The sequence below is a fragment of the Podarcis vaucheri genome (genome assembly GCF_965113315.1).
Source record: "Podarcis vaucheri genome assembly, chromosome: 1".
In the NCBI taxonomy this organism is placed as follows: domain Eukaryota; kingdom Metazoa; phylum Chordata; class Lepidosauria; order Squamata; family Lacertidae; genus Podarcis; species Podarcis vaucheri.
Genome location: NC_138759.1, coordinates 42,414,721 through 42,441,225, shown reverse-complemented (window position 1 = coordinate 42,441,225; position 26,505 = coordinate 42,414,721). Strand labels below are relative to the sequence as shown.

At 41.6% G+C, this 26,505-nt stretch overlaps 1 protein-coding gene and 1 long non-coding RNA gene across 10 annotated transcripts in view; one reads left to right on the top strand and one right to left on the bottom strand.

The window, feature by feature from the left end:
* Positions 1 to 26,505, top strand: part of FMN1 (formin 1) — a 156,558-nt gene that overhangs the window by 37,764 nt on the left and 92,289 nt on the right. For 2 of the 4 annotated variants that reach the window (XM_082239370.1, XM_082239371.1), the window contains 2 exons: positions 3,264 to 3,442; positions 13,564 to 13,681. The exons of 1 other annotated variant lie outside the window; for it this stretch is intronic. In XM_082239370.1, coding sequence (XP_082095496.1) covers positions 3,264 to 3,442; positions 13,564 to 13,681 — 297 coding nt within the window. Of the gene's footprint in view, positions 1 to 3,263; positions 3,443 to 9,989; positions 11,978 to 13,563; positions 13,682 to 26,505 lie in introns of those variants that run through there. One more of the 4 variants, XM_082239373.1, reaches the window with a different exon arrangement.
* LOC309542642 overlaps positions 1 to 26,505 on the bottom strand; it is a 33,145-nt gene that overhangs the window by 2,838 nt on the left and 3,802 nt on the right. Inside the window, exons 1-5 of one of the 6 annotated variants that reach the window (XR_014224335.1) lie at positions 10,744 to 10,847; positions 9,548 to 9,991; positions 6,270 to 9,333; positions 2,948 to 3,102; positions 2,726 to 2,861 (exon numbers count right to left, since the gene is read on the bottom strand). This is a non-coding gene — a long non-coding RNA (uncharacterized lncRNA). Of the gene's footprint in view, positions 1 to 2,725; positions 3,103 to 6,269; positions 9,361 to 9,543; positions 9,992 to 10,743; positions 10,848 to 25,048; positions 25,184 to 26,505 lie in introns of those variants that run through there. The other 5 variants (XR_014224331.1, XR_014224330.1, XR_014224332.1 and 2 more) reach the window with 5 other exon arrangements.

Genomic DNA, 26,505 nt, shown 5'->3' with positions numbered 1-26,505 from the left:
ATTCTGTTATTTAATCATTTCTCCCAGTCACATTCGTAGATGCTGTATTCTATTTTGCCACACCTCCCTTTCTGTTCCTATAAGATAATACTGTAGTTTTAATTGATTTACTTTCTTAGTATATTATTACTGTATATCATATGCATGGGATTGTTGCATCTTTCGAACTCTAGAGGGCGCTAGATCTTAGGGATTTTAAGAAATAAAGACAATCATTGATTTCTATTTTCATTTGTGCCTTGGCTACACTACTGAACTGCACTTTTGTTCACAAGGGGAACTGTCACAAGAATATGTTTTATTTAAGAAGGGGGCTGTAGTAGTTATGTTTCCATGTGTAACACCCCCAGCATTAGCAGCTAAATGTTTTCAGGTTTTCCTTACTTGGAATTTCTCATGAGAAAGTGTTTCTTTGTACTGCGATATCAGATGAACAAGTTGGAAGTAGGATTATGCAGTAGCCCTTACTTCTCTCACAGGACCTATTTGCACAGGAGCCACATAGTCCTTCTGTATGAGCCACTCAGGCAACTGATAAGACCATGTGCTGATTGGGTTGTTCACCAGTTTCAAATCAACATCAAAATCATATCCAATATAAATTCAGCTTGGTGGTCACATGGTCTGCTAAGCCTGTGGCAGTGCAGTTGAAAATCACCACAAACTGATTTTAAAAGGGGGGGGAAACCCTATAGATGTTATGCGCTCAAAGAGCCATGTGAATATGCCTTTAGTGAGAGTTCTGAAGAAATTTACACTGCCAAGAGTTCACGAAACTGAAGTTCCTGTTTATGTGAACATGGCCTAAGCAGGAATTTTGTCGAATTTGGAATCATTTTCACCTGACTAGTTTTTGCTCGGCAGCATGTTCATCATTCAACACATATTTGATGTTTATCAGTTTTCCTCATAACAGTCTCTGGTTTTTGTTACATTCACTGTCAGTGAGTGTCCTACCCCTTCAACAGTATGATATATTTCTAAGACCAATTCCTAAAATTTCTCCCAAAAGTCCAAGCCGGGACAAAGGGTGGCCATGGGAGATAATGGTTGGAAAACAGTTGCATTCTCCATTGTACCAGAAGTCCTTGATACGCGACCATGTTACCTAATCAGGTTAACAATAATCTTTACTGGCTCTGTCTGATTAAATTGCTGTTGTTGTGCTTGAACAAGGATATTTGTAAAGCGAGAAATGCAACTTTACTGTAGACCTCTGATCCTCTTCTAATGGTTATTGCATGCAAGTGCACAAAATCCTTAAGTCAAGTTAGTTCTTAGATGCAGGAGACAAAACTCTTAAGCCAGGAGCACATTTTGCACCAAAAGTGTACACACACAGAGAGAGAATGTCAAAACAGCTCCTTAAATATTAAGACATTTTGTTCAGTTTTAGTGGTTTTAATGATTTTAATGTATTGCATTGGTTTAAAAATTGTGATATTTTATGTAACCAGTCCTGGGAACATTCAGTGAAAGGCCGGCTGTAAGTATTAATGATATTACATAAATATTATTTCTATCTAGTACCTTCTGTTTAGTGTGACTCCATCCTTTGGGACTTCGTATCTGCAAGTGTGCTTCTCATATATAGATCTGTGCATCTAAACATGTGCCTCTTTTCCCCTCAATCTTGTGCAACTTTCATACTATGCTCTTGTTCTCTGGTTCTGTCTGTCCACCATATTTTCCCCATGGCAGCCCCACATCCATTCAGTCTATGCCAGTCTCTACTGCTGCAGTGGCTTGTGTTTCCCCTACTTAAAAACTCAGTATTCGGAGCCCATTTCCTTTGTATTTTCTCCTGGTTTTGTGGCATGGTATGTAAAATGATAACTGGAAGTTGCTCAGGTGCTAAATGCTGTTGCGTTTAGCATCCATTCAAATGTGTTTATAGCCAGTTCCTGGTTTCTGTCTCTTTGTCACACTGTCCCCCTCCATGCTTTGAAAGAGACAGTGGGGGGCTGCACCCCTGGCTCTGCTCCCAAAGTCACACTGCTATCCTGACCATCTGAATAGGTCAGAGGAGCCTATTCAAATAAGCCCCAATGGGTGCGGAAAACCCTGTGTGTGATCAGGGACACTGGTGGGTGGGGCTGAGCCACCTGTTAAATGCTGAGGCAAGGCCAGTGGCACAGCTGCCCCATTCGACATATGAATCATTTTTCACACATATTGTGCACGAACTGAGAGAATCTGTGGTGGGACGGGAACTTGTGGTGGGGACCCTTAGGTAGGAATGGGCTTGATGCTCAGTTTCTCCCATGAAGTTCTTAGCAGCAAAGTAATGCCGCTGTGGGTTAAGCCACGGAGCCTAGGACTTGCTGATCAGAAGGTCGGCGGTTCGAATCCCCGCGACAGGGTGAGCTCCTGTTGCTCGATCCCTGCTCCTGCCAACCTAGCAGTTCGAAAGCACGTCAAAGTGCAGGTAGACAAATAGGTACCACTCCGGCGGGAATGTAAATGGCGTTTCCGTGCACTGCTCTGGTTCACCAGAAGCGGTTTTAGTCATGTTGGCCACATGTCCCGGAAGCTGTACACCGGCTCCCTCGGCCAGTAAAGTGAGATGAGCGTCGTAACTCCAGTCGGCCACAACTGGACCTAATGGTCAGGGGTCCCTTTACCTTTACCTTTAAATATGTTTCATGTGGCTGGAAAAGATCTAGCACAAGGAATCAGGATCATCACGGTCTGGTCCATGTTAAATATGACAAGTGTTCCCATGTACATCTCTTGGTTTTATTTTCCGTATATGAATGAGGGAAAGTAACATTCTTCTAATGGGGATATGCTTCACTGGGGGCAAAACTTTCCCTCCTGACCCTTGGTCACCTGGCCGTCCAAAGGGATAAAAGTCAACCCTGCGTACAAAGGATACAAAGATGCTCTGGGATGTCAAGAACCACGGTACTACTCAGGGCCTCTCTCCATTCCTGCTCCTGCTTACCTGTTGACAAGCATTTTTCTAGTTCTCTAATCCAGGTTTGATTGGGAGACCTGTTGAGTCTGTAATCAGGGTGTGCCTACGAAATCTGTTTTTGGTATAGAGCACAGGAGTTTTTGCAAAGGAGCTATGAACTTTTGAGTCTGTTTCAGATGAAGCTGCGAGAAAAGGGACACCCAAGACGGGCTATTGAAATCTTGTCAATCAAATGAAAGCCAAATTTATAATACTCTTTCCATTGTGGTACTGTAAAGCTCCAAGAGGCACACCGCAGTTCTCATAAGTGGGGATAATTTTCTTCTTCTTTAAAATCATTTAGGTATTCCAGCAGATGCTGCTTTGAAGAATGACTTTTCAGAACAGGCAGCTAATATACATGCCACAAATAAAGATGGCGATGCCTGGGTTTTAGGTTGCAGGTTGGGAGAATCTTATCCATCTACCTGTTTCAGTGAGTCAGAGAGAGCTGACAGAAATTCACTGCGCCTGGACCTAAATGTGAGTAGTTCTATCAATGACTTTAGTAATTGCTATTGATTCAAACTGCTGTTTATGAAATAGTCCACTAACGACATAGTTAATTAGCTCTTCTTTTTAATGTATAATTTATAAGACTTCTATTCTACCCTGAATACGGGACTCACAGTAATCTCCTATCCAAGGGACTGCTCAGGCCCATGCCTGATTAGCATCAGCAATGCTACAATCTCAGATGTTTACAGACCATTATTGGGTTCCAGGCAATAAAGCCTTTAATATTCTGATATTGTGAAGCCAGTTTCATACTATCATGCAGCAGTTTTCAGCCAAATGATCAGCAACTGCTGCAGCAGTGCTCGGAGTTGAACTAACGTGAGCAATGCTGACATCTGTTGGCAAAGCTACAGGAATGGATTAGAAATAAATCAGATTGCTGCATGCATGCCCTTAAGAAAACTTTCGTTTTGTGCATGTTTACTTGCTTGATAAAGTAACTTAGAATTTGTATTTTCAGTTTTGGCTATAATTTTACAGAGTGGCTTTTTATGTTAGTATTTTAACACATGAGTTAAATGGTGGAAATGAATAACTGGTGCTAAATTGGATATTCCTTTATTACTAGTGATTCCTAACGTTGTAGGCAGTTACGAGCTAAATTTAAAAAAAAACAACCTGAAATGAGTTCATTAATTAGTTTGTTGTGTTTTTTATCACCCTATTCTGAAAGTTAGCAGTTGTTGCTTTTTGATAAATCACTTGTACATCTACTTACATTATAGCACCACAGACTTAAGTGATAGGCCCTGCCTTTTCAACAGTTAGCAATGTTCCCCTACATGGGGCTGCCCTTGAGACTGACCCAGAAACTCCAGCGGGTGCAGAATGCCGCGGCGAGACTCCTTACGGGGTCCTTGCTGTGAAATCACATTCACCCGGTGCTATACCAGCTGCACTGGCTTCCGGTGGGGTACAGGGTCAGGTTTAAGGTGCTGGTTTTAACCTTTAAAGCCCTATACGGCCTAGGACCCTCGTACCTACGAGACCGCCTCTCCTGGTATGTCCCACAGAGGAACTTACGGTCTTCGAATAAAAAATCTTGAAGGTCCCAGGCCACAGAGAGGTTAGGCTGGCCTCAACTAGAGCCAGGGCTTTTTCGGCTGCGGCTCCAATCTGGTGGAACGCTCTGTCACAAGAGACTAGGGCCCTGCGGGACTTGACATCTTTCCGCAGTGCCTGCAAGACAGAGCTGTTCTGCCAGGTCTTTGGCCAGGGTTCAGTCTGACTCCCTCTCCCCTTTCATAAGAACTTGCATGAAAGTGGCCTCCCAGTTTTTCTCACAGGCCCATATAAGTTCAGCACAAACAGTTGGGCCTGGTGAGCATTTAAGGTCCCCAACCCTAATCTGCGGGTTGCCATCTGATTGGGTTTTATTCTGATCCTGATCTGATTTGAGGATGTATTTTAATTGATTGTCTGATTTTATGTTAATGTATTATACATTTGATGTTAGCCGCTCTAAGCCCGGCTTTGGCTGGGGAGGGCGGGATATATTATTATTATTATTATTATTATTATTATTATTATTATTATTATTATTTTGTAATTGAATCTGTTTGTCAATTTATTTGTTATTAACTCTGTAAACAATAAACTGTGCTTAAAATATTTTGCCTACTTTTGCATTTTTAAATGTGTGCGCCTGCAGAGCCTGGAAAAGAAAGAGATATTTACACGAAGTGTCACATCCACAAAACAGAGATCCAAAAATGAAGCAAAATTTATAAATAATTAGTGAGAGATGTAAAAAAAAAAAAGTAAAGTTTTGATTGATGGTACTTCTAGAGTTGCTTGTTGACAGTGTATCTTCAGGTCACAGCTTTAATACAGTCCTGTTGCTTATATTTCAAATTGCTTGCTTCTTTGGTGTTTGGGATTATTATAGCAAGCTTAAACCTCTTAATGGTTATAGGGCTGTACAGCCAAAGCTGTGATTCTGCACATATGAAAATAATAGTTGTTGTTGTTACAGTGGTACCTCGGGATGCAAACAGGATCCGTTCTGGAGCCCTGTTCGCATCCTGAACAGAACGTAAGACGCGACTGGGCAGGTCGCGTTTCGCTGCTTCCATGCATGCGCGTGACGTCATTTTGACTGCGCATGCGCGAGTGGCGAAACCGGGAAGTAATGCACTCCGTTACTTCCGGGTCGCCGCGGAGCACAACCCAAAAATACTTATCCTGAAGCGTATTTATCCTGAGGTATGACTGTATTTCAATTTATGTTTTCCTTCTAAACTGCTGTGTCACACCAATTTGCACATTAAACAATTTAAAACACTTAAAAAAAACACAAACAAAACCAGATACACTTAAAACAATTTATTTATACCCTGCCCATCTGGCTGGGTTTCCCCATCCACTCTGGGCAGCTTGCAGCATACTTAAGCCCATAAAAAGCTCATAGGTTATTGTCAGGCCATTTGGGGTTTGTTTTTAAACATTTATTTTATTTCAAATTCTGTTCTTCATACTGGGGAGAGTATGTAGGAAACGCTCCACTGTTTGGGGGTTGTCCTATTTTGCTTCCAAACAGAAAAATCAAACCACATGAGTTCACTATTATTAACTGAACATTAAACTACTTGGTCCTTCTGAATACAGGATGCATTTAGCTATAATTGAAGTATAGTTATATCCTAGCCTTTGATGTTTAGTTTCAAAGATTATGACACAGAAATGGGAGGGTTTGACCAAAGTGAGTCACAGTTCCTTCAGGAAATGTGGTGGCAAACTATATATTTGCAATGACATTGTTGTCTACGTTGGGAAATCCACCATTCCTTACCCAAGACAGTTGCAAAGCATCCATTGAGTTGGTATTCCATACACATTCCATATTTCCATTTTCAGCTAAAGGAATTTCAGAAAGTAGATTATGAATTTAAATATTGACTGTATGGAGAGCTGTGACCTGTTTAGTGAACAAAAATTAAGACTTACTACCTTCTTCCTGGCTATTCCATTTAAGACAGAGTAGTGCTCTAAATATAAAAGCACATTATACAATTACACTATAATTATCTACCTTTTGATGGTATGCCGCCTGCCAACATGAGCTGACCATGCCTCAGATGAATAAAGTCACCAGAGTCATTGCAATTGCAAAGCAGTCACTACAGTGTAAATAGCGTAAGAAATTGTTATGCACGTACAGAGAACATAATGGCAGGAGGGGAAAATAATAATGAGGATTTCCACTCCAGGAGAACATTCACCTTGGAAAGCAGAGGTTCAGCTAATTTTTATTATTTATTAAGTTTATATACCGCCCTTCATCCAAAGATCTCAGGGCGGTTTACAACATAAAGATACAGTATAAAAGCACAAAATAATCAGTTAAACAAAAACAAAACAATAACCCCCTTCTCTCACACCCATTTAAAAGGCCATAGAATATTAGTCCAAGGCCTGGTTGTATTCTTATTTATTAAATAAACTTCTGGGCCATTTCACACATTCCTTTAGGACCAAGTTGAGATGTTTTTCTACTGCAAACGGTTGATTTTCTCATGCCATGAAGCACAGGGCTGTGGAAATCTTTTCAATCTGAGGGTCACATTTTTTTGGCACAGCTTGTCAACCAAACCCAGGCTTGTGGTTAAGCTCTGGCCTTGCTAATCATGAGCTGTAGTAGCCAATGATTGCTGTAAAAACAGAGGTGGGAGTTCCTTGCCAGATGTGTTCACGTTTGTGTGGACCCAGTAAGCTATAGTTTGGCTTGCCATGATATGCAAATGAAGTCATATCTGGCTTTATTAAGCTGAGAGATGATTGCCAGAACACAGGCAAACTGCCCTAATATTCCTGAAAATATTTATCTACTGATCAAAGTTGACACGGAACTGTGTAATCCAAGCTGCTTTTGTTCTTCTATGGTTTATTAAAACTCAATGACTATCTGCAACTCAGGGCTTTAAGTATACACGGGTACCTCGGGTTACATACGCTTGAGGTTACAGACTCTGCTAACACAGAAATAGTACCTCGGGTTAAGAAATTTGCTTCAGGATGAGAACAGAAATGTGTGGCGGCAGCGGGAGGCCCCATTAGCTAAAGTGGTGCTTCAGGTTAAGAACAGTTTCAGGTTAAGAATGGACCTCCGGAACGAATTAAGTACTTAACCCGAGGTACCACTGTAGTCCCCTTAGCCAACTGTTTTTAGAAGGCTGTCATTGGAGGAGTTACAGATTTGATTTCATTACGGATCTCCCTGTGTCCCCCTTCAACAACTTGAGAATTGCATCAGTCATCTGGAAAGCTAGCAGTTGAGGCCTGGAGAGTATAAATTAAATAAAAAGGTCTTTCAGGCCTGTTTAGATTGAAAACACCATGCTGAAATGAGGAAGTCTGGAGTTTTCCTGTTATAAATGGGTATGCTTTTAATAACCTGAATGATACCTGAACAGGCCAGGGCTACTAAGTATAAATGGCTGGCAAAGCTGCAGGTCAAAGAGGAGGAAGCACTTCACTTAGTGTGACCAACTGATGAAATTTATTGCCAAAACCATGTTTGTTTCAGTTATTCGTTTCTGAAGATTTATATACTATTCTTCCATTGTGTGCTCAGTACTCAGGGAAGTTTAATAGCAATTGTAAAACGAAGAAATCCCTCCCAGTTACTCAGCCCAAGAAAAAACAATAAAATGGTTAGAAAATGAACAACATACAAACTGAAAGCTTCAGCCTGTCAAATTCAATACCTACATGAGAAAAAAACAGTGTTGGCAGTGTTGGAATATTAATATTAATATTCTGTTCCCAGAGTGGCTGGGGAAACCCAGCCAGATGGCTGGAAAATGAATTATTATTATTATTATTATTATTATTATTATTATTATTATTAATTTATTAAGACAAGAGGTTGAGAGCTCCATAACTTAGGTGTAACCTCAGAGAAGGGTCTGTTATGAATCCCAACTCATCTTGCTCTATATTTAAGGGCAGTATACTTCTGATTACCAATCAAGGAGGAAAAAACATGGGGCTATTGTCTCCATTCTCGCCTGCTTCTAAGCTCTCTCTGCTCGTGTAAGGAGCAATAAAGTTTTTATTTGCACATCAGAGCAGAGGGGGAAGAGGGAAATCTTCTGTTCCACAAACATGAACTCTGTCCCATTCTCAGGACAACTAGGATCTGAGCTAGGATGCTAGATTAGATAGATTTCTGGTGTGAGCTTTCTTTAGTATCATTATTATTTATTAAATTTGTATAGCACCCTTTATCAGAAGACCACAGGGCGGTTCACAACATAAAAATACAAAATAAGAACACAACAAACCAATAACCACCCCCCTCTGGTGTGATTAGTACTGTATGTTTTGAAAACCTTTGCAGTGCAATCCTATACACTCTTACGCAGAAGTAAATCCCACGAAGCACTTTGCAGGAAAGTGGGCAGAAGGTTGCAGCCTTCCAGTTTTAAACGCTAGAAATCCTCTAATAAGGCCAGTGCTTTTTTCTCTGAAAAAAAAATGTCTAGGGGTACTCTCATTTTCCTACCCATATTGAAATACTGCCCCTCAATGAGGCCAAACTTAGATGATTAACAAATTTTTTAGGGGTATGTGTACGCCTGAATACCCACAGGGGGAAAAAATAAAACATTGAATAAGGCTATTTGCCAGAAAAGGAATTGAGGTGGGGGGCGGGGAGAGGCGTTGTAAGCAACTTACCTCTAAGTTAGCTACTCCTTGACTCGCTGGTTCTAAGTCTTTTTATACACAGAGTTTTCTACTTGGAGTTTTCTAGTTTGGTCACCGGCTCTTACCTGTTTTTGCTGCCGCGGAGTAACCCAGCTCCCCCTCTGGGACTTCTACCCGTGCGCTTTTCTTTTCCCCCCTCTCCTAGACTGAGGAAATAAGATAGGTGCAGAGATCTAAGATGCAAAGAAACCCGGGAATTAAGAAAAAAATGAATTAAGAGAAATCGCTTTGGAAGATAAGACAGCGGACGTGCATGTTCCCACCCCTCTCTTCTTTGCAGAGTTAATGGCCGAGTTCTGGGCAGTGGCTGTTTACCTTGTTTTTAATCCGTGGGTGTGGTTACCTTGTCTGATAACTTACCTGTTTATGGTCCGCAGAAAGGGCTGTGCAGAGTTTAAGACGCAGCAACACGAAACCAGCCTCGTTGGTTGGTGCTCCTTGGCTGGAATCTGCATTCCAGACAGAAACCTGAAGCAAAAGCGGAAGAGTGCTGCTTTCTTTTTTTTTATTATGATTATTCAGCTTCAAGGGCAGCAACGTTAACTGGGACTTCTCAGCAACTAGGAATCTCCAGAAGTTAAAAGAAGGCTCGTTTGTGTGTGTCTGAAGATTTGGAAACATTTCTTTCTGCTTGGGATTTTCCAGCTTTCTGATCTTGCCTTCCTTCGACGACTTTGCTCAAAGCAGCTTTTGACCACCGTGGGGTGCCTTTCAAGAAACTTTTGAGGAGTTTTTCTGCTGACGATTTTCCCCTTGATTCTCGGGCCGGCATGAGGAAGTAGCAAACTGCAAGTACCAGCTGTTCTGTTGAGAGAGAGAGAGAGAATAAGAGAAAGAGATCTGTCTTGTTAACTGCTATTTCTATTCAGTAAAAAGGCTGAGTGTAGCAGAAAAGAACAGTAAGCCTTAGTGCAACAGGCGGTGGAGTTTGTAGCAGATTTGCGTTGACAAAAAATAGGCCCATTGTGTAAATAATAAGTTGGGAAGTTTTTATGGTATGCAACACGATGCAAAATCTTCCCGTTTCGCCTCTGTTCAAGTTGTAAAGTTTGGCTGGAATGTGCATTTCAGACCATTGTTAGAAAGAGCAGCGTGTGATCTGGTGAAAAACTGCCTCTCTCTGTGGTGTTTTAATGTAATAGACTGAATGAAAGATGTTCCCTGAGAGTAATCATATAGAAACGAACTGATATCTTCTGGGAATATAATAAGTATTATTGTGATTTGCCCAACATGGAAGCAAATCAGACTTCAGACCATAATGAGCTTTCCAGTCTAGAGGGGGCAACCGAAGCTGAACCAGGCCCAACTCTCTACACAAAATTTTCTATGAAAGCCCTTTTTGGATTTACGGCTAAACTGCAACCAGGCACTTCAAAAGAACAAGCTGTTCTTAAAGGATTTCGAAATGTCAATGATATCAGTAGCCATGCTGACAACCAGGAAGGGAGGAGCAGAATCAATGGAGATGATTATCTGGATGGAGATCATCAACTTGCAGAAATACCACAGGCTGAAAGCCCAAACAATGCTTATGAAATTTCAGAATCCGGTACTTGCGACATGTTTGCCCTTGAGGCTGATGCCACTGCCCCAGTTGACTCAGGAGTGGGTGCCTGGGTGCCAACTGACTTTGATGCTGATGCTGCCCTGGGTAACTTTGAGGATGATATTGGCAACCATGTTGATTATGAAGTCTACGGCAGCTCACCTGTTGACTTTGTAGACACTACCATTGTCCCAGATGACTATGAGCCTGACAGTTACGGCCCAGATGACTTGGAACTGCAGGAGCAGAATGATCCCTCTCTTTCGCATTCAGATTCTCTACACTCTCTTTTGTCTGAATTTGGCAAACAAAATGACAAGGATGCCATTCTTATTCAGGGTACTTTGGTTCATGCAACAAGTGACACAGAGTCAGACAATGAGCCTACAGATCTTAACAGTGATGAAAATATAGCAAACAGATCTGTTTTAAATAGTACTGTGTCTTTGGAGGATAATGACCAAAATAAAGAAGAGCCAGAAACAGAAGGATATAGAGAAATAGATGGTACTATAAATGGAGGTGAAACAGAGCAGATTCTACCAAGTTCTCAGCTTCATTCAACAGAAATGGATGATACACTACATGAGAATGATACAGGCCTGTCTCTCACTGGAGAAGATACTCAGGGGTCTGTAGATGAGAAAGGACCTCTTGCAAGCAATTCCAGCACGGCATCCATCCAAAAACCATCTTTGAATGAAAAGACCTTTCAGCTTCCTGCTTTTTTCAGTGGATTACGTGTACGGAAGAAAGGATTCTCTTCAGATCAGGAGGAAACTGTCACTGAAATCAAACAGAAAGACAGCGACTTGGCTATGCTTAAATTAAAACAGCCTGTTAAAAAGTCCAGTATTGCACCTGATCAGTTAACTAAGAGGAGACCAGCAGAGCCCAAAGCGGCCCCTACCTTTCTAGAACAACTCTCTCATCTCTTAGGGCCTAAAAATGAAGAAAAAGATTCTGGTGAGGTGTCCAGTGATTCTGGCAGCAGCGAGAATGGCCAAGAAAGCAAATCTTCAGTGAGAAAAGCATCCTCCACCCCTGAAGAGGCAAAACCAAGCCCCGCTGAATCTGCATTGGATGCATTTAAAGCTTTATTTACACGCCCTCCCAAAAAAGAGACAACTGCTGATACTTCAGAGCTAGAAGCGATAAAACGCAAAATGAGACATGAAAAAGAATCACTGAAGGCAGTATTTGAAAGGTCTAAAGGTGATGGAGCAACTGACACAAAACCAGTAGGTTGATTAATACTCTTGTATTCTAGGGCTAATGCAAAATACTAATTGGGTAAACTAAAATGCTTATTTTGGATAGAAAAGACCCAAGCGTAGCATTACCGTTCTGAGACTGGGATGCCTGTTTCGACAGCACCCAGCGTCACAATACTAAGCTGTATTGGTGAATTCTGTGCATTCAGAACGGTATTGTTGAAATGTGGGTTATTATTTATAAATTGCATAGTCCCTTTATCATGCAAAATATGATAACACCTCAAAATATGAAAATTATTTTGACTATGGCAGACCAACATGGCTACCTATCTGTAACTGGAACCTCAAAATATGTCTAACCTCATAACAACACACTGAAATTGTCAGAAAATTTCCCATTTCAGAAATGTACTGAAGTTGAGAGATGATTAGCAGAGCAATCAACACACCCTTTTTGAGTGGCAGGCAGGAATGAGTGTGTGGCTTGAATAGAAGTGTCTCTCTGCTAGCCCCGCTGACCTCCATTTGCTTCCTGCCGCCTGCAGAGTCTCGTCACTCTGCTGACACAGAGCCCCCTTCTACCCACTGAATGTACCGTCACTTGGAAACCCACAGAGCTGGATTTTATATGGGTGGGGAGTGCTGAGCTCCTCTGGAATCCATTGGATTCTGAGCCATCCATGCAGCATCAGACCCAGTTTGGGCCCAATCACTGCACCAGCTATATAGACTGGTGCAGGGATCTGCCTGACCTTCCCATCTTCTGCCAGTCACTATGCACAGCAGGGCTACAGGTGCAGCAGTGGTCCCAGCATTCCATAAATCCCTGCCAAGATAAGGAGTGCTGGTTTGGATTTCTCCCTAATTTGCCAGAAGGTATTGAATCTGTGGCTGATCTGACATTTGGGTTGTGGTCCTTGAGTTCCAAGCCAGCAGTCTGCCAGCCACACATGACATCAAAACAGCATTCCAATCCTGCCTTCCTTCCCCCACCCCACCCCACCCCCCAAAAGAAAGCTCACGGCTGTGTACATTTTATCCTCGCAAAAATCCTGTGAAGTAGGTTAGTTTAAGGTAGTTGCTGGCCCAAGGTCACCTACTGAGTTTATTGGCAGCATGGATATTTGAACCTAAACCTCGCCAGCCTTAACTGGTCACTCGAACCACTGAAACTGGTGTCACAGTGAATTAAGAGCATACACTTTAATACTGGTGGGTCGTTTCAAGTGTGCCGCGGGGAGTGCCCATGGCTTTCCCCCAACAATAAAGGTAATGGAAAAACCCATGCCTTTATTGACCTCTGTTGCACATCAGAGCATTCAGTCATTATGACGTATCGTATGTGAACAAACAAACAGAAATTGTAGGTAGTCATAAAAAAAAATCCAGAATGTAGTATATTGAACTAGCTAAAATGTCACAAAATTGTGAGCAAGCTCTCACATTTTCCCAGTACTTATTTCTGACTGGATATTAAGCAAAAAGAAAGGCGGAAAAGCTGTTGGGTTTGTTTGTTTGTTTGTTTGTTTGTTAACATTTATAAACAAGCAGTTTTCAATGCCATGTGCCTTCATATGTTAATATTTCTTAAAATATTTTTGTTTTATTAGACTGATGCAGTACTTTCCGATCAGGATGACAAGACTCCCGGTAGACTGCAGACTGTCTGGCCACCACCCAAAGCAAAGGATGAAGAAGAGAAAGTAGGATTAAAATATACAGAAGCAGGTAATATACCATGGTAAAATGTCTATTTAAAAAACACCACCACCACCACCTGAACCTGTTATCCAGTTTCTAGCACTGGCTCTTTCACAATAGTTATATTATACTCAAAAGAAAAAGTTGATTGCTTTGTGTTTGGTGCTGTAATTAGTTTTCAAAGGCTGACAGGTAGGAATTTTGTTACAGGTAGCTTTTCAACAGGTGTATGCATAGCCTGGTCCATCCAGACTGTCACAAACCCGTCTATACTAGTATAGAAGCTTCCCAGCCAACATGAGTGTGGTAAAATAAATACTATACTCACAATGTAATAATACCTGTTTTCTTTACACATGTCATGGGTGGCATTCAATACTAGCTCCATTCAGATTAGACCAATTGAAGTTAATTATCATGACTAAGTCAGGTTAATTAATTTAATGGGTCTGGTCTGAATAGGACTTACCGGTAGTTGAATACAACCCATTACCTCAGTGCAGGGGGAAATATCCTTCTTTGATGTTTCTTCAGTATTGATAACAGAAGTCAATAATAAGAGTAGAGTTGTAAGACCCCTGAGGGTCATCTAGTTCAACCCCCTGCAGTGCCGAGATCCCAACTAAAGCACCCATGGATTAATTAAGAAAAGGAATGTTCAGTGTAACTGTGTCGTTGAGATTTTAAAAAGCATTTTATGGCAATAGGTAGGCAAGCTACACAGCAAAAAGTACCCCAAGCTAATTTAACAATTCTGCATTCATGAGCAAGCTCCCTTTATAACATTTTGAAGTAGTCCTATCATTGCCTTGCTAGAGAGTTTGTACAAATTATCCCATGTAGACATAGCTATTCATCCCTGAAACTCTTCAACGGAACTGCCATTTTGGTCTTTTTTAGATTCTGCTTTGGTTAGGGTTTACAGTAATTGATTCTAATTTTGTTTTTCATGCTGTTACTTTATATACCGTACATACACATATCTCCATTGCCAAAAAACATGTTTACACAACTTGCCTGGCATCTAAATTGGCAAACCAGCTGGGGTATTTCAACAGAGGTAAAAAAAAAAAAGTAGGGAAAATAGAATGAATAAATAAATAAATAAATAAATAGCTTGAAATAATCCACTGTGTCCGACCATATATATCCAAAGGCATGTTAAACAGGAACAAAAACATATTTGCTCTCTGCTCATATAAAGTGTAATTATGGCAATCTCTGTGCCAAACCTTCATATTAGCAGCTTACTTCTTAATAGTATGCGTTTGTATTATGCTAAATACAAGTTGGTGTCGGAATGATCCTTTGCAAAGGCTTTTAAATGTGGGATGTTAGGATCATGTTAAAGCGAATCGCTACATCAATTTTGACGCCGTATAGATTCCTCAATAGTGTTTGAGAGACAGAGGGGGAGTTAAAATTTAGAAGGAATAATATTAATTATTCTGTTCTCTGTTTATAGGCTATTTACGTTTCCTCATAAGTGCCCTATGGCATTATCAGGCCTTTGGCAAATTAACAATCTGTGGACTTTTAAACTTGGGACAGGGTATTGTTTTGTTTGTTATTATGTTATGTATTTTTCCGTTTTTACACTGGCCCTCAGATGAAGAATGGTATAATAATAATGATGATGATGATGATGCTAGGAATGAAGCAGTACATAGGGACCTACCTGGTGCATGTTTTTCTTCTACAGTTTCTCTCATCACAATATGGTTCCATCTTTTGTGATGACCACCATAGGAGAGGGGTCATGGTAATAGGAGGGCAAGGCCCAGTTTCTACCATTCCTTGACTGATGGTGGCAGAAGTAGTGAGAGACCACTGTGAGTGAAATTATCCTTGCTAAATGGTTCGCCAGAAGCGGCTTAGTCGTGCTGACCACATGAACCGGAAGTCTGCGGACAAATGCCGGCTCCCTTGGCGACTGAACCTAATGGTCAGGGGTCCCTTTACCTTTAAATAGTAGCCTGAATGGGTTGCCTTTACAGCTGTGCTGCTGCCTACCTGCTGTGTTTGTTGCTTGTGGGTGGGATGGAAGTACAGACTTTTAAAAACCCACATTTTTAATTATGGCATTTTATTTCTTTTCTTAATATTCTTTCCCTTAACTTTCCTATTTAAAAATAATATATGTACCTATTGTTGTGAGAAAAGTGGAGCACTGTAGATCTTGTGTACAATGCTGCCAGCTGTTGGAGTGCAGTGATTTGAGTGGAAATTATCAGCGTACCAAATGTATTGTAATTTGCTCAGAGCTTGGATTCTGAAGTAATGTCATTACTCATTCAGTAACTGAAAGAGATGGGAATTTAGCGGTGACTAAGACGTAACAGGACAGAAGTACCATATTCAGATGAGTAAGGTGGAGCATGTATAAACTTTACTTTCATGCTCTTCATACAAGAGGCTTTTTGATACCTTCTCACTGCTGTATAATTACCCTTGAAGCTGATCCAGAAGATCCATAAACATAGAATTCTTCTCATTCCCATTAGAATCAGTGATGCTATCACAATGGTTGTGCTCAAATCTGCAATGATTTCTTGTTTAGTTGTTCATTGGGTTATAGATGCCAAAAGTTGCCGAACAGGTCTTTCCTCTTGCTAAGAGAATGTGAGATGTGCTTCCTTTCACTGACTGTATTCAAAATAATGTTTTATGACAGCCTTTTCTCTTCATGTGCAATATATTTCCCTTGGCCATAAATAATTCTTACTGACTATACCTATTTTTGGGTGGGATTCAATCACATACAGTACTGACATATTCAGGTTGTGCAATTAAAATTGATTTGAACCCCTTGCACAACATGCCTGCTTCTCCCTGAAACTAGACTTTTTTGCAGTAAGGAAAGTGATGGGAAAATGCACTGTAAAGCTTGATGCAACACTGTCTAACTTCCTTGTAAACAAACCACAACGTATGTTCAATAAACATGTCATCTGGAAGTGACTGATAATACTCATTTCTAACACTTTCCTAACCTACACAAGCAGCTATGGCCAGACAATAATGTAGATATAATTATGCGGCTTCTGTGTCTAGAGCAGGGGTCAGCAAACTTTTTCAGCAGGTAGCCGGTCCACTGTCCCTCAGACCTTGTGGGGGGCCGGACTATATTTTGAAAAAAAATAATGAACGAATTCCTATGCCCCACAAATAACCCAGAGATGCATTTTAAATGAAAGGGCACATTCTACTCATGTCAAAACACGCTTATTCCCGGACCGTCTGCGGGTCAGATTTAGAAGGCAGTTGAGCCACATCTGGCCCCCGGGCTAGTTTGCCTTCCCATGGTCTAGAGGCTAGCTTAAGGGAGGCCTGGCCTGTGTGTCAGGCTTTGGCCTAGCATTAGGGGGCCGTTTCAGGCATGGATGTGTGAAGATCAGAAGGACGGTAGATGATGTCACAGATGGGATGGAGGTTAGGCACTGGATCAGAGGGCTCAGATGAAAGTGTGACATCAAAGTCAGGCAGAAGGTTCCATGACAGCATAGAGGGTTGAAGGGGTCAGAAGTATGGCAAGCAGAAGTCTCAATCTGAGGCAGCAAGGTTGTAGGCAGAGTCCTCCCATTCGAGGTAGGTTACAGTCAGTTAACATTTCTTTGAGAGTTTGTCCCCAGGAATTCATCCTGAGTTTCTTCCCAAAGGCTCTTTTTAGAGTAAGAGTTTTCTATCAGGGGCCATTGACCCACAGAAACAAATAAAGAATAATAATAATAATTTCAGGGGTTTTTTGTTTTGTTTTTTAGACAGTGTTCAGTAGGTTTTGTGTGCTTTTTCTCCACTGTGATGACTGAATCTACTTTTCCTTAGTGAGCCATTGAGCTCTTGTCTGGCACATACAGAGCTCCTTTGTTCTCTTTCCCTCACCACATCTCGGGTTGTAAACAGGATTGTGCTGTTTTCCTAAGCTGCTCTAGCCCCCGGTTCCTAATGTATTTGATATTGTTTATAAATCCTTTGAATGGAAGGGCCGTGCTTCCCAGAGGTGGGCATTTTGGTGTTGTTGGCATAGAACTCGTGTTGTTTCCATTATCTTGATTTTGGTTGCCATGGCCTGGTGGCATTGACAAGCTTGGGAGGGGACATCAAGCAGGGAGTGGTCCCTCAAAATATGCGATGGGTGCTCACTTCAGCACTCTTGCCTTTCCCCTGGTGGGAGGAAGCAGTGCTCCCCAAATATGCTCTGGGGTGTCTGCAGCAGGAAAGAGCAGAATGGGAAGTCGTGATAATGCAGGAAGAAATCCATTATGCAAGCCAGATGCCATAATTACATATCATCCTAAACATCGATCAGAGGTGTTGGCTAAACTAAGTTCGTGTTCTCTCATCAGAAAGTTTACTAAAAGATCAAATTGAGCCCCAAAAATGTGTAGTAGGAGGCATCATAGACTTGCAAACTGACAGTGAAATCTAAGGGTGTTAAAATTTGTGTACCATTGTTTCACTTATGTTATCTGGTAGTGTGAAAATATTGAATGTTTTATTTCACTGTTATGTTTATGATACTACAGTATGATCCAGTAGTTTTGAGTCAACAATAAATGATGATGGTATTGTCATGTTCCAAGTCTACTGAAAGGCTTTCATATCTATTTGTGCGGGGAGGGTCTTTTGGGGCGGGTTTTGCTACAAAAGCAGTGGTTCTAATTTGCAAAAACGTTTTCATTTAAAAAGCTTATACTAAAAATGAGAAAAGTAGCAATTTCCATTGACTGGATGATAATGTTGGAAATAATCTTACTGAGATACAATTCGTGACACATTTGTTCTTTTATGTAGCATTTTCCTCATTAATTGTGTATATTGACAAGTCCCTGCTTCTTCATTGCCTTTTTAAGTTACTTCATCCTGCAGCAAAGTCATGCTGTTTCTATGGCACCTCAATTTCCATGGCAACAGTCTCTGACGCTATAAACACTATTTTTATGCCAGTGTGAGGAAGAAAAGCAAGGTTGTGAATGAGAAACCTCTTATTAGACCAAAAGGGCCTTAAATAAAATATTGAGAATAGAACTGTATATAACAGAAAAAATATATTTCAGCTGTGTTTTGAATTGGCCCCTCATAACTCACAATGTGATTTATGGAGGAGGAAAAACGCTCTTCAAGTGTAAAGCTGGGGGACCCCTCCCCCTTTCCTATATAAACCATATATCATAAAGACACCACAGTCTCTGCTGTGCCTTATTTCCCAAAAGTAAACACAGACCCTGGGTAAGCACCTGAAAGTGTGAAGATTGGGAGACGACGTGTAATAATATTAAAAACATCACACCCACTTCTAAAAGGCCACAGATATTTAAAGGTGAAAGGCCTGGTTATAGAGGAAAGCTTTTGCGTAGCGCCTAAAGATATGTATAATGATGGTGCCAGATGAACCTCCCTGGACAGAACTGTCCACCAACAGGCAGCCACTGCATAAAAAGGCCTGTCCTCATGTTGCCATCCCTGGATCTCATGGAGGGGCCACATGAAGAAGGGCCTCAGATGATGACTGAAGGGTCTGGGTCAGTTCATATGGGGTCTGCAATTCTGAGCTGTTTAAGGCTTTATATATCAAGACTAGTACTTTGAATTGGGCCCAGAAACTACAGTGGTACCTCGGGTTACAAACACTTCGGGTTACAGACTCCGCTAACCTGGAAGTAGTACCTCGGGTTAAGAACTTTACCTCAGGATGAGAACAGAAATCGCGTGGTGGCGGCACGGCGATGGCGGGAGGCCCCATTAGCTAAAGTGGTACCTCAGGTTAAGAACAGTTTCAGGTTAAGAACGGACCTCCGTAACGAATTAAGTTTGTAACCAGAGGTAGCACTGTAATTGGCAACTAGTGCAGTCAGGCCAGAATCAGTGTTATATGTCCAAAAGTAATATGAGGCTTCATCCTTGGGAATCGAGCAAACCCACCCCCAAACAGTAGCATAGAACACTTTCCAGGTCAAGCTAGGAAATATAGGTATCAATAACCAGATTGTAATATAGACAAGGAATCCAGTACACTTTACAGGCAAACTTACGACACACTGGCAGCACTTTCTAAAGTGAGGAATGAAGGGGATAAGTAGCCCCTGTGCAGTTCTCCAGTTCCAGTTGCCCCCTTTCTGAAGCACTGTTTCAAATTTTAAAAGAGCCATCGGAATACTGTTTTATTACTTTGTGTGCGATGTAGCTTTGTTAAAGTAAGGCACTAATTCAAGAGAAGTAGTCAAAGGATTTGTCAAAGGGATTAGTCAAAGGGAAAGTTTCTTGATAAAGTTCCTCAGATTTGCTATTTTTATTAGTAATCTAGGGGAGGTGGTAGGAATTTGCTTTTGTTATTTCAGATGGCACCAAACTAGGAGGCATTGCAAATATTATTAGGAAACCATGCAGAATTAATTGGATGGCCTCATGAACTGAAATGATGATGATGATGGTAACACATCAGAATTGTGATTGCTTGTTTGATTCTGGTTAGAGCAAGTGTAAGCCATAGTTCGTTGGTGTGCATGTAATGGGAAACTGTGGTTTGTACTGAACAAAACCAATCTGTGTTTGGAAGGTGTAAAAAATGTATGTGAGCCTATGACACATTCCTTATTCTCTTAAACATACTTGTGCCTAAACTGAATGTGTCTTATAGGATTATTAGGATTAGATTTTATGGAACAAAGTAGGTGTTTCATTATTACCGCTGCTCTGTTTGAAATAGGTGACAGGAGTGTGAAACATGTAAATGACATGCCTATTTAACCTTGTTAAATGTTTGCCAGCTGGGTGGTAATTATTTGCTGTACTGTAATCTTGAACGTTTGGCACTGAAACAGGATAATTAGAGTAGCATGTGATCTGGCAGCTGAATATATTTTTCCCCTGTAAACAAGGAGACAGCAAGATATTGACTCAGACAGAAACCAAGGTGCTATGCCCAGCTGTGGCGTTTTCATTACATTCTTACCGAGAGCACATGAGCCACTGGTGAAGTTATTAATGCCCTCTGTAAAATGAACGCATTGTAGCTGTAGCTTTACTTGTTGCGGCCGTGGGGAAGGTCAGCTAGAATGTTTACTCTGCTTTTTCCACATTTATGCAAAAGTAACTTTGCATCTTTTCTATGCAAAGCTTCTCTTGCTGTAGAAATAATTAACTAATTAACCTGTTCTTTTCCAGTTTTTCCTGGAGGATATTAGGTATAAAACATCAAGGTGCCAATAAGTGTACACACACACACACACACACACACACACCACCACCATCAGTTGACCCAGACATTACACAGCATAAATTGCAATGCACACAGCTACCAACAACCATTTTTAAACTTTTCTTTGTACGTGTTATGTGATCTGCTATGGATCTCATTGGTTTGTTGAGGCATTTGCTTGCGAGTATTTGTATTTTAAGAACTCTTACGTGCTGGTTACCTCTTCCCTCCCCATTTCTGTTCTTTATTATGCAAGATGAAGGTTATTATTATGATGTTGCTGCCAGCTTCTGTGGCCAGGCTACTAGTGCCACACCAAGGACATTTTTGGTCATGACACTTCAGTGATAGAATTCCCTCTTTAATGGCAATCCATATCCCTGACTCCTTTCAAAAAGCTGTTAGAATGTTCTTATTTTATAGCATCTTTGTGTCCTAAGCTACTGGGATCATGACTGTGCTGTCTTTGTCTGATGTTGTGTTTTGTTGGACTTTACTGTTTATAATGCTCATTCTTTTATAAATTAATTTAGCCATTTCAGCTACCTTGGGTTTCTTTTTATGCGAGGATTGCTTCTTCTTCTTCATTCATTCATTCATTCATTTAGAAGTACCAGTGTGGAGTTCTTAATTGCTGTTTTGTCATACGGTCAGGGCTTTCAAGGTGCGGACAAGTGTTTTTGAATTTGGTAGAGAGATGTGTAAAATACACGTGCAGCTGAGTCAGACCCTTGTCTCTGCTAACCCAGGTCTGCCTGCTGTGATGGCTTTCAAATATCTGCCCAAAGTTGTTTCATAGCCTTGCTGCCTGGGATGCCTTGTCTGGAAATAACCGGGATTGAACTAACGTGGGACCTTTTGGAACGCAAAGCACAGGAGCAGCACGTTCTGCTTCAGTGCTTGAGGCAAAACGGGATTACTCTTCCACACTGCAAAGCCTCCCTTACCTGCATTGCGCAGTGTCACTCGCGAAGTGCAGGCAGTGGCACCTGCTTGCGGCAAGATCTCATGAGAGGCCAGGCCCTGACAAAGCATGTGCTCTGCAACCTAGCTGTGGCCACAGCTGCAATGGTAGATTAGATGTGTCCTACAGAAAATGCTGCAGAAATTCTACTAGTACAGTGGTACCTCGGGTTAAGTACTTAATTCGTTCCGGAGGTCCGTACTTAACCTGAAACTGTTCTTAAGCTGAAGCACCACTTTAGCTAATGGGGGCCTCCTGCTGCTGCCGCGCCGCCGGAGCACGATTTGTGTTCTCATCCTGAAGCAAAGTTCTTAACCTGAAGCACTATTTCTGGGTTAGAGGAGTCTGTAACCTGAAAGCTTTTCCGGAGTGGGCCCCTCTTGCTGTTTCTTAATTGTTTCCTGGGCGCCCTCTGGAAATCAAAAGACAGTTCTAGTTGTGGGAGAGAAAATGGTTTCACCTTTTCTTCCTTGTCTTGAAGACCTTGAGCAGTGTCGGATTTACGTATAAGCTAAAGAAGCTATAGCTTAGGGCTCCACTCTCTTGGGGGGCCCAAAAAATAAAAGAAAGAAACTGGATGTATATTTCCAAAATATAAGAAAAAACAAATAAAATAAAACCTACATACAGCAACAGTGTTTTGTGTTGTGTAGGTTCCTAGCCTGCTCCCTAAAATATCACTGGTTTGCTCATTTCTATATATAGGGTGCATACATTCTGCAAGTGCACATGGCTTTAGATACCTAATATGTCCATAAATTAACATATAGCATATATTCAACACAAAAAACAGTGACAATTTGTTGTTTACAAAGGACAGCTGGACATATAAAGGGCCCCATTACGTTCAGTAGCTTAGGGCCTCATCAGACCTAAATCCGGCCCTGACCTTGAGCCATACAAAGGAAGGCTGTAATAGATCCCACTTTAAATTCCAAAGACTCTGTCATGTGGTTGGGGGCGGGAGCGGGGGGTGGTACAGCATTTCTATAAAATTTTGCTGCATTGCAGATGTTTGATCCAGGAATACAAAGTTTTCTGGAGACAGTTAATTAAATCGCTCCACCCAAACTTTGGAGTGGCTAGTACAGTAGAAGCTGGAATAGTTTTGGCAGTTCTTTCCAGGCATGTGCAAAGAGGCTGAGTCACTCTGTGCTTGCCCAGTCACTCTCCATCCAATATAGCATTTCCTCCCTCTTTTGTAAAGCATTTTTCTTGGAGCTGGGATTGAAATTATCCTAGCCATTTATTTTGCTAATAATACCGATTAGTTCCAAACATTCCCACAAAGTGTACTTTGTAAAATATTATTATTATTATTATTATTATTATTATTATTATTATTATTATTATTACTTTGTAAAACTTATTTGAAACTTGTTTTTAACATATCACATTATATTCATTGTTGTGTATCTGTATTTCCCTTAAAGGTAAAGGTAAAGGTACCCCTGCCCGAACGGGCCAGTCTTGACAGACTCTGGGGTTTGTGCGCCCATCTCACATCTATAGGCCGGGGGCCAGCGCTGTCCGGAGACACTTCCGGGTCACGTGGCCAGCGTGACAACGCTGCTCTGGCGAGCCAGAGCCGCACACGGAACGCCGTTTACCTTCCCGCTGGTAAGCGGTACCTATTTATCTACTTGCCCCCGGGGGTGCTTTCGAACTGCTAGGTTGGCAGGCGCTGGGACCGAGCAGCGGGAGCGCACCCCGCCGCGGGGATTCGAACCGCCGACCTTTCGATCGGCAAGCCCTAGGCGCTGAGGCTTTAACCCACAGCGCCACCCGCGTCCCTGTATTTCCCTTAGTTCTTATTTAAATACATGGAAAGCAGTCATGAGTGTAATTATCCCATGCATCTTGATTTTTACTTAGATCTGGTTTGCATAAAGTCATTTGTACAAGTTAGAAAAACCAAATGCCATTGTTTCAGAAAGGTTGGGCAGCCTAGCACCTTCAGTTCAGTTTTGAGGATGTCTAATTTGCAAAATAGAACTTGTCTGGTGCATTTTAATGGCATTGAGCTTCAGTAGACTGAATATGTGCTACTGACATCTAGTGGGTAAATTAGAAAATAACATGAGGGAAATTTAAAAAACTGCAAGGTGGGGGTGGGGGAATCAGGGGGACCAAAGGAAACATTATACAGGACCTGTGTCTTACCATTTCTTACTGGACTTTTCAGTTGTAGCAACTCTGCAATGAGTCTGGACAGTGAATGGTGAGGGGAAGGGGCTCCTTAATCCTTTTCCTTTTTTCTAGCCATTTTTCTACTAAAAAAATCACATTCCCTACTAAAAAATTTACAAACCGTTTGTCTCTTCATGCTACCTTCCATGTAGCTTTTAAAGCCTTTTATTTGAAGGGGTCTTCACAATATCTGGAGGCGTGTTAGTAGAGGAGTCCCCAACTGTGTTGAGCCCAGAAGGCATTTAGAAAGCTTAAAAATGAGCATCACGGGTTTCAGAGAAGAAAAACTGGTGATGCTCAGAAACTGCCCCTCTCCAAAAAATAAAAACAGGCAGCAAATAAAAACCAATAAAATGCATACCCGGGGGGGGGGGGAGAGAACCCTGCGCCAAACACACAACCCCCCTCCTAACTAAATCACCACCACCACCTCAAAATAGGGAGGGTCAGGGGGGCTTGGTGGGTGATTGGCAACACATTGAGCACCCCAGCATTATGTCTTCATTTCCCCCCAGAACCTTCTGTTATATTAAATGCAACAAAGAGTTTGCGTGTTGAGAGAGTGAATCACTTCTCCCTGTTCTCTCTTTCCAGACCACTCAGCCGTTTTGTAATTTCATTCTTCCCCACCAGATGTAGACGTATTTTAAGGCACTTCCAAAAGCTGACACATCTGCTTCCTGGGTTTTTTAGCTACCAGATTTCCAGAAATGTTTCATCAGCCCAAGTCGACATCCATCCATACGTGATAATATCAATACCACTTGTTGAGGAACACAAGCAAATAGCAAAGAGAACCTGTACAAATGACGCTGACACAAAACCTCACACACACATTAAGTAAAATAGAAACATCGCCACCCAACTCACCCCCATCCACCATGGCCCCCTCCACCTCTCCCCCCTTCCCCCCCCAATGTAACACTAATGTCTCAACAAATAAAACTGACCTGTAGAAAATGTAACTTGAAAAAATAGACATTGCACCTACTTTTGTAAACCAAGAAACCAATAAGAAGAATAAGAATAAAAATAAGAATACCACTTGTTGAGTCTCCCTAGCAAGTGGATTCCAGAGGGCATGGTGGGAAGTGAAAATGTCTTTTCATTTAATTGTTGGAAGAGTTGATTATTTGGTCTGCTCCATGGGCTGTCCCCAGTTTCAACACAAAGCCCCCTAAAACAAAGCAAAAAACATACAAAACACCTATGCCCACCAAAACTAATGAAACACAGACCAAAAAGCAGGAACCCCCTCCCAAAACATTTCTAGTGTTTGTCTTCTGTTCCACTGGAGTTTTCTAGATTTTCAGCCCTCCGTCAAGCTATTCCACACCCTGTGTCCCTTCTCCTTCGGTACATTTCATTTACCAGTTGATTTGCGGTAATAAACAAAGATAGCATATTAGTTGGCTAGCTCTGCATAGCCCTTGCAATGGCTTGAACAGGCTGCAATTTCAACTTAGAATAGGGCACTCCCAGAACCTAAATTGAAGGCCGTGACTCAGGCCTTGAACGTGCAAAATTATCTGGGAAAAGTGCTGAATGTGTGTGAAGTGTCTTCCAGCTGAAAAACTCTGGTTAGTACCCCAATTTATGTGATGAAGAGGAATCACATCCAGGCCAGAGAGTGATTTCAAGCCTGACTTGAGCCATTGACACCTCTCATTTTACAGTGTCATTGATTTGAAGATAAGAGTGAAGAAAGAGATGAGGGAGGGAAGCATGAGGGCACAGAAAAGAAGATTTGATGGTTTGGAGGGAGACACAGAATTGAAAGGATGCTGAAAGCATTAGGGGTATGTGAAAGTGTGAGCTGGAGAAGAAAGGATGAAGGCAGCCACTCATTTCTTTAATTATTGCCTGACCAGCTTTATGTGTTTGCACATATGTGTGCGCACACACACACACACACACACACACACTTTGCCATGATGCTATCCCACATGGTATATGTGAAAGTATGACAGCTACATAAGCAAGACTGGTACTGTGCATCTTTCACATAGTCCCAGAATATTCTGCAAGCAAAACCTCTTAAGCAGGATGAACCTAGAAAGATGAAAAACTGGCAGGGAAGGGACTAAGTACCAAGAAAAGCAATCCTTGAGAGCACTTGTGTCTTTGTCACCCATTGAGAGAAAGTTGAGATGAAATGGATTGCCTTTTTACACACACGAGCATCTTCTACCATTATCAGTAATATTAGAAGCATCATCACTAAGTTGTGCCCAGATGCAGGAGAAAACAAGCTTGCTCCATCTTCCATGTGACAGCCTTTTAATATCTGAACACGGCTATCATATCTCCTCTCAGACGCTTCTTTTCCAGGCCAACCATACCCAGCTCCCTCAACTGTTCATCTTGACGCTTGGTTTCCAGACCTTTGATCACCTTGATTGCCTTTCTCTGCACACGTTATAGCTTGTCAATGTCCTTCTTAAATTGTGATGTCAAAAATTGGACAGAGTACTCTAGTAGTGGTCTGACTAAGGCAGA